The sequence below is a fragment of the Microtus ochrogaster genome, chromosome 17 (genome assembly GCF_000317375.1).
Source record: "Microtus ochrogaster isolate Prairie Vole_2 chromosome 17, MicOch1.0, whole genome shotgun sequence".
Lineage (NCBI taxonomy): Eukaryota > Metazoa > Chordata > Mammalia > Rodentia > Cricetidae > Microtus > Microtus ochrogaster.
Genome location: NC_022019.1, coordinates 11,309,409 through 11,317,931, shown reverse-complemented (window position 1 = coordinate 11,317,931; position 8,523 = coordinate 11,309,409). Strand labels below are relative to the sequence as shown.

Below are 8,523 nucleotides of genomic sequence, written 5' to 3'. Positions count from 1 at the left end.
ATATGTGCAAACAAGCACTCATACACATAAAAGAAATAAGTCTTTTATAAACTTGAAAAGTTGGCATATGAGTGAAACAGGTGGCAAAGAGAAAGATCACAAATTCAGCCCTGAGTCTGATTAAATCTGGCCCCAGACATGGACACAGAGGCACCCCAGTGTCTGGAGGAGACTTGTGGCTTGCTGTGATTCTAAACGGATCACCCCTGGGTGGAGATTTAAGATGCTGATGAGGCATTATCTATATGAAATTGTATGTAGAACTAAACATAATAAAGTGTGCCCAGAAAAGCCAGCACTATATAAGTAAGCCCAAAGGCGTGAACTATGCAAACGGCCACCAGAGACCCTGCCCCAGGACATGAAAGCCCAGTGTGTGTTATAGCAGGAGTACTGGAGCGCTTTAACCTGCTTTCTGCTCCGGCCCACTTCCTGCCTTGGAAATGTGTCTTTTCTAAGCAGCACTCCCCTTCTGCCAGATTCTCAAGCCTTTGTTTCTCAACACAGGAGAATTGTCTGGGCAACATGCAGTGAGATTTTTTTTTTTCTTACTTAGTTTTTATTCATAATCATAAACTTAACTCTGCAATCCAGCTAGACTTGAAGGGGAATGAGGAAAATATGGAACCCAGAGAACTTCAGTGAGAGCAGAGATTACAGGGTACTGCGAGCAGATGGGGCTGGGGTGCTCTCCTGAGCTACCAGGAATGGTCTGGTGGGTAAAAAGCCCGCAAGTCAAAAGAATTAGAGTTGTCCACAGTTGGAAATGGTGATCTTCTTGCTGGTCTTGCCATTCCTGGACCCAAAACGCTCCATGGCTTCCACAATGTTCATGTCTTCTTTCACCTTCCCAAAGACCACATATTTGCCATCCAGCCACTCAGTCTTGGTGGTGCAGATAAAAAACTGGGAACCATTTGTGTTTGGTCCAGCATTTGCCATGGACAAGATGCCAGGACCCGTATGTTTCAGGATGAAGCTCTCATCCTCAAATTTTTCTCCGTAGATGGATCTGCCGCCAGTGCCGTTATGGCGTGTGAAGTCACCACCCTGGCACATAAATCCTGGAATGATCCTGTGAAAGGAAGAACCCTTATATCCAAATCCTTTCTCTCCAGTGCTCAGAGCACGAAAGTTTTCTGCTGTCTTTGTAACTTTGTCTGCAAACAGCTCGAAGGAGACGCGGCTCAAGGGCTCGCCATCGGCCGAGATGTGGAAGAACACGGTAGGGTTGACCATGGCTGCAGCAAGCGGTGAGAGGGGACAGCGGCGTCTGCAAAGCGGGCTACAGTGATATTTTTATGATTAAAAAAAAAAAAACCGCAAGTGTAGTTGCTCACACCTCTAATCCTCACACTTGGGAGATGGAAACAGAGAGATCAAGAGTTCAAGACTAGCTTTGGATCTACAACAAATTTGTGGCTAGCTTAGACCCCAGGATAACTTGTCTCATACAAACAAACAAAAAGAAGAAGAAGAAGTAGAAGAAGAAGGAGGAGGAGGAGGAGGAGGAGGAGGAGGAGGAGCAAAGAAAGAGCCAGGTGGTGATGGTGAAGGCCTTTAATCATTAATCCCAGCACTCAGGAGGCAGGGCAGGCAAATCTCTGTGAATTCGAGGGCAGCCTGGTCCTCAGAGCTAGTTCCAGAATAGCTGGGCTGTTTTGTGAAATCCTGTCTCAAAAAACCAAAACAACAACCCCCCCCCCCAAAAAAAAAACCCAAAAAGATAGTTCCAGGACAGGCTCCAAAGCTACAAAGAAACCCTGTCTCGAAAAAAACCAAAAAAAAAAAAAAAAGAAAGAAAGAAATTTAAACCACCAGGTCCCCACTACTAAGTACAACTAAGTACACAACTGGGCTTGTTGTTTCTCATATTTTAATTCTTTAAAATTACATTTATTTGTGTGTGTGTGAGTGCATGCATGCATACATGTGCATGTGTGTGTGTGTGTGCAATACAAACATGTGTATATTGTGTCACACACGTGGAAGTCAGAAAACATCTTTCAGGAACTGGTTCTCTCTTTCCACCCTATGGGTTCTGGGAAGGGAACATTGGTTATCAGACTAGCAAGCACTTTTACAAGAGGAGCCGTTTCCATAACCCTATTGCTTCTTACTGTTTTGTTTCTTTTTTTTTTTTTTTAAAGACAGGATATGGAGCTCCGTCTGGAATCTGATACATTTAGTGATACTCTCGTGTCACTGAACCTGGAGCTCACTGATTGGTTAGATTGATTGGCCAATGAACCATGGGCATCCTGTGTCTTAGCTGCCCAGCACCAGCCTGGGACTCACAGAGATCTGCCTACCTTCTGCCTCCTGAATGCCCAGACTAAAAGAGCATGCTATTATATTTGGATCATATGAAGTTTTCACATGGGTACTGGGATCCAAACTCAGCTGTTCATGTTTGCAGAGTAAGCATTTCACCCACTGAGCTTTCTCCCTGCCCTCCCCCCCATTTTGCCTGTGGGACTAAGTACATCATTGGTCAAAAGAGAGCCACGTTTGCTAGTTCAGTGACTGGTCCAAGTAATTCAATAGGCATCATAAAGCTATATTCTGGAGATACACATATAAAGGAAGCATTGGATCTAACTTGAAGAAGCATCTAGTTCTAGGTGTGATGGCACAACTCTTTAATCCCGGCATTTAGGAGGCTGAGGAGGGAGAATCTCTGTGAGTTCAAGGCCAGCCTGACCTACGTAGTGAGTTCTAGGACAACTAGGGTTCCGGAGTAAAAGCCTGTCTCAGAAGAAGAGGAAGATGAAACAGCAGCCAGCAGCATTTGTAGTAAAGACACATGGCTCGCAGCTGTAACTGCACTCTAGAGGCTAAGGTGGGAGAACTTCCCTAACATCAGAGGCTAGCTTGGACCACACAGTGAGCTTCAGGCAAGTATGGGCTACAGAGTGAGACATTGTCTCAAAAATCAAACTAAAATAATCACAACAAACCTTAAAAAAAAAAAAAGGCTTCTATGCTAGTAGACCATAGAAACATAATTACAATCCGAACTGGGCCTGGGCAGGTTAGAGAGACAGCAGTGGAGGCCTGCTCTGGGCTGATCATGTGCTTTGAACCACCTTCTTTTTGTTTGATTTTGCTTTGTTTTTCATGACAGGGCTTCTCTTGGCTGTCCTGGAACTCAACTCTGTAGACCAGGCTGGCCTCCAATTCACAGAGATCTGCCTGCCTCTGTCTCCTGAGTGCTGGGATTAAAGGCATGCACCACCACCACCCGGCATGAATCTTATTCTTTATTTTACTAAGTTTTATTATCTTGTTAGTATTGCATCTAGTGATTCTGAGAGCTACCAAAAAAGACTGAAACAATTTTAGCATTTGATGCCAATGAAAGGCATACAACAAACAGCATGAAAATTAGGAAATGGGGGCTGGGGAGAGAGAACTTGCTCTTCCCACACAGTACCCACATGGCAGCCAAAATCACCTATGACTCCAGTTCCAAGGGATCCAATGTCCTTTTCTGACCTCCACAGGCACCGGGTATGCATGTGCAATACAAACATACATGCAGGTAAACCATACATGTAGAATAAAAATAATAAATCTGAAAAGTAAATAAAACAAGCTGGGCAATGTTGGCACACAACTTTAATCCCAACACTTGGGAGGCAGAGGCAGGAGGATCTCTATGAGTTCAAAGCCAGCCTGGTCTACAGAGTGAGTTCCAGGACTGCCAGGGCTGTAACACAGAGAAACCCGATCTCAAGAAACAAAAACAAAACATTAATTAATTAACTAATTAATTAATTAAGGTGTTCCTGTTGTTTTCTAGCTGGCACTGGCATTTCCTGGTTCTTGTCATCTTTATTAAAAAAACAAAAACAAAAAACAAAAAACCCCAAAGGGGCAGGAGCAGTGTCTCAGCAGTAATGAGTGTGTTGTGTGCTACTTTGCAGAGGACCAGGGTTCAGCTTCCAGAACCCATGGCAGGGGGTTTACAATTGAGATCTGACACCCTCTTTTGGTCTCTGAGACACCCCCCCCCCATTCCCAGATACACTTAAAAAAAAAAAAACAAGAAGTGCACACACATGGAGCAAAGAAACCAGGCTAACAGGCTAACTCCAGCTCCATGGTATATACTCTGAACGTGATGACTGACTAGAACGTGACACTTGAGGGCAACTTGAACCATGCAGCACCCCCTAAGCCTTAAGCCCTGGCCAAGGCACACTGGACAGCAGAGTTCAGACGAGACTCTTCCACAAGGAGTCTAGTTCCTGCAGCAAGATTACCGAGGAAGGACAAGTAGCTGCTGCAGAGGCTTGCTCCATTCAAGCAGGAACCATGTGTCACTTCCTCCCTGGCTCCTATATAATTTCTCTCCAGAGGAAGAGGGGGTGGAAGGGATGGGAGCCTTGAAAGAATTTAGAATGGGTCTGGGTGGGGGGGAGGGGAAGGGCAGGCCAATGTGAAAAGCCAGTCTGAGTGGAAGAGGAGGATTTACCCAGCTGCGGCTACACCCAGTTTAAAATCCCCAGCATATTTTTATTTCTTGGCTCCTTCTCAGCCTCCCTTTTAACTGCACCCTCATCCTTTTTTAATTCAGCGCCGAGAGCTTGGCTCACTCGCTCCTCCCCCACTGCCTTCTCCTCCGAAATCTCACCCCTCTCTTGGTTGCATGGGTTTTTGGTGTCTTTTTTTTTTTTTGTTGTTGTTGTTTTTTTCTGCAAAGCTGAGAAACATCAAGAGCAGGCTGAATACTTTCCTCTCTCTATCCACCAAAGACAGAGTCCTTGCCTCATCTCATAGCAGGGCACACTCATGCGTGCGCACACGTACATAGACACCCCCCCACACACACACACACTGCATAATTCCCAGGGGGTGGCTATTTTAGAGCACTGATTTATCCAGCAGCTTTCTCCCTTGTAGTCTCGGGAGAGCAACGGAGAGCAAGGGGAAAGTGGGGTCTACGGTTCATCTGCCGGTCTTAGAAGGGGGAAAGGCCATTGCGTTCAGTGCTTCCTTGTTGTAGATGAGAAGACAGAGGGTCTGCAGAGATTAGGGTCCTGCTACTTAGGAGCAGCACCCAGGCTAGAGATGTCAGTGGGCTTGGCTGGCTGTCAAGGATCTGCCACGATTGGCTCTCTGGGGCCCCCACGTTCATCTCGGTACTGTCGGGGCTTCTGTGACATTCAAAGGTCTTCCTTGAAAGCCACTTCAGGTGAGAGCTGTGTTCCAGCTTTTCTGGGAGCTGGTGTGTGACCAAGTGCATTCTGAGTGTTACACTTAGACACCCCTTTGACCTTGTGCCTTTGACTCCGCCTAGGCATGGGCAGTTTCCTTATTTGCCCTGTTCCTTATCTGGAAGCAGCCGAGCTTTCCCCAACAAGTCGTGACAACTCTAATTGGCAAGGTGTGTGTCAACAGTTCTAACCTCACAGGCCAGGCAGTGTGAGCTGCATTGTTCACCTCTCACAGTGGTTCCAGAAAAGAGAGCAACTCCCTTCCCAAGGCTCACTCGATACCACACACACCCAGCCCAGGAGCAGAAGAACTTGAGCAAGGACAATTTCCTTTTGTGCTGATTCATCTCCGGCCGCGAGATGGGAGGCAAGCTTGTATTTTCTTTTCCAGCTTTCGGGAGACTTTTAAATTCAGGTCTCTCTGAGGAGAGGCCAAGCGTGGGCAGCTGCCTGGCACTTAGTAGGGCCACATGAAATAATAGTAAAGGCATTGAGGGTGCCCCAGCTAGTAGTGAACATGTGGGTGGAAGTCACGGGGCTGCTTGGGAGTGGAATAGAGTTGGCCGGGAGGGTGGCACCCAAGGATGTATTTTTTGGGCCAGCTGTGACACAGCCATCTAGCCCTGATCTCACATCTGCTCTCCTGGCCAGCCTGAGTCTAGGGAAACCTGATTCAGATGAGGAAAGAGAAAATACATCAGTTAGTAGTCTTGTATTTTGGGGGTCATGGAGCCAGACTTCTGTTACAAAGATGGAAATTTAGAAATTTAGAAAGATTAAAAAACAAAACTACAGCTGGGCAGTGGTGGCACACGCCTTTAATTCCAGCACTCAGGAAGCAGAGACAGGAGGATTTTTGTGAGTTCAAGACCAGCCTGGTCTACACAGTGTTTGAGAACAGCCAGGCTACAAATCCTGCCTCAAAAAAAAAAAAACCAAAAAAACAAAACAAAACAAAAAAAAAACAAACTGTATTAAACAAGATTTCAACCAATCCATCCTGGAACTAGCTCTTGTAGACCAGGCTGGCCTCGAACTCACAGAGATCCGCCTGCCTCTGCCTCCCAAGTGCTGGGATTAAAGGCATGCACCACCACCACCCAGCTGTTATTTTAATCTTTTGTGATATTTTATTTATTTGTGTATGTGTGTGCACGCGCATCTGTGAGAGTGCTGTGGAGGTCAGAGGACAGCTTGCAAGATTCGGTGCTCTCTTTCCACCGTGGCTGTCCCAGGCATTACACTCAGGCTGTCAGATTTGACAACAGATGTCTTGACTCACTGAGCCACCTTTCTGAACGTCTTGTCTTATTTTTATTTTTTATTTACTTAGATGTTGGTATGTAACCCAGGTTTCCTTTGAACTCGCTATCACTATGTAGCCCAGGCTGGCCTCATTTCCCATCTTCTGCCTCATCTACTCGGTGCTGAGATTGCAAGTGTGGATGACCACCCTTGGGTTTGAGACAGCCAATTCTTCTCTGAGCTTCTTGTCTCACCACCGCAAGACCGGAATGGAGGGCTACCAAAGGGTAAACAAGCCGGGAGGCTTTGATTTACAGGGATGCCAAGATCTGGACGTGACAGTGGATACTCTGAAACCCTCAGTGGCAGCCAGTTTGCCAGCTGAGGGGCTGGGAAGATGGCTCATGCTTTGCCACCATGCCTCACCACCTGAGTTCAATCCCAAGAAACCACGGAGTGGGAGGAAAGAACAGGTTTTCCCCAGTTGACCTTTGACCCAAAGGTACCACTGGGAGGTCCTGTTTTTGCAGCAAGGTGCAGTCCTTTGTTTTTCTGCTTTATTGTTGCACTCTGAGATAAGCTGATTCCATGAGATCTTTGGGACTTTTCATTTCAGCCTTTGTAGGCAAAGTTTTACATACTGTATCCCTTTGTGGGAATCATAGAGGCTCATCACACACACACACACACACACACACACACACACACACACACATACACATACACACATTAACTGGAAAGTTTGGAAAATAGTTGCTTTTTTTTTTCTTTTTAGTTCCCTTTTAAGACGGGGGTTTACATAGCTCAGGCTGGTCTTAGACTCACTATTTAGTAGAAGCTGGACTTGAACTTTTGACCCTCCTGCCTCAACATCCTGAGTGCTGGGGTTCCAAGCCTGTGTAGTGTTCCCAGCTGGCATAGCTGCATGTTTTTGAGGTTTCTGTCTCCCCTGTCAGTGCTGGTATTCTGGTATTTCTCCTTCAGTCAGGCTTTTGTGACTCATGTCATTTTACTTCACACTGCTCCTGTGAAGTCATGAAGCTAAAATAAATACAGAAGCTGGGAATGGTGGTGCACGCTGAGAACCACAGCAGTCAGGAGGCAGAAGCTGGAGGATCGGGAGTTCAAGGTCGTTTTTAGCTACGTAGTGAGTTTGAGGCCAGCCTGGGCTACACGAGGCCATATTAAGAACAAACCCCAAACAGAGGCTAGAGAGGTTGCTCAGGAGGTAAAGGCATTTGGCACCAACCCTGACTGCATGCATGCAATGCTTCTTTCCTTCAGCTTACTGCTGCAGCTACAGTAAGATCTTAGTAGGATCCTTGAGTGGGCTGGCCAAGACTTTCTGGGCTTTTGTGGTATTGTTCTGTGGCCACAGTGTCCAGGTCCCTGATGTCCTCTTGAGTCTCAGGTTGGTACATGACCATGGAGGAGACTGTCTGCATAGCTGAAGAGCCACGTTCCACAGGCTCAGGGCAGTGGCATCATCTCTGTGAGTAAGGACACAGTCATGTCCTTGGCTTTCCTCCAAATGTCCTTCCACTCCCTCCAGAAGGAACCAAGAATAAACGAGGCTTTTTCCAGAGAATTCTCTCATTTGTCAGTCTGAATGTTGATTCTCTGAGGGGACTAGGCCAGAGGTCCTGGAGTGAAAGAGCACGAGAGCCCTTACACACACACTTGCATGGAGGCAGAGGAACAGTCCAGAGCTTGATCAAGCCTGGCTCACGTTCTGGCTGGAACCCTTTCTTGCTGACACCCTGGGGGAGGACGTGCCGGACACGTCATAGACACTCACTAGCCAGTTGTGAAGAAAAAAGCAGCGTATTTTCTCATGTGGCCTTGGACAGCCCAGTTGACCTCGCCAGGCTTTCTGTTTCCTTTGCTGTGAGGTGCCGGAACAGGCCAGCATGGGCTCTGGTTTTCCTCTCAGCTCGAGTATTTTTTGGGTCGAGAAGGAACTTTCTAAATTTAACTGTTGCTGCTTCCATGTCAGCATGTTCTGGATAGGGATAAGTTCCAAGAGAACAGCCTTAAGAATTTTTTCTTTCCCAGA

At 46.7% G+C, this 8,523-nt stretch overlaps 1 protein-coding gene across 1 annotated transcript; it reads right to left on the bottom strand.

Moving 5' to 3' along the window:
* Nucleotides 1-718: 718 nt before the first annotated feature.
* On the bottom strand, nt 719-1,239 carry LOC101996039 (peptidyl-prolyl cis-trans isomerase A-like). The gene has a single exon (XM_005355473.2). It carries the CDS (start codon nt 1,237-1,239, stop codon nt 745-747), a length of 495 nt encoding a protein of 164 aa, XP_005355530.1. The 3' UTR covers nt 719-744.
* Between the last annotated feature and the right edge of the window lie 7,284 nt (nt 1,240-8,523).

Bases quoted from the DNA above. Each gene is read 5' to 3' on its own strand.
- LOC101996039 (XM_005355473.2), bottom strand. From the start codon at position 1,239: ATGGTCAACCCTACCGTGTTCTTCCACATCTCGGCCGATGGCGAGCCC.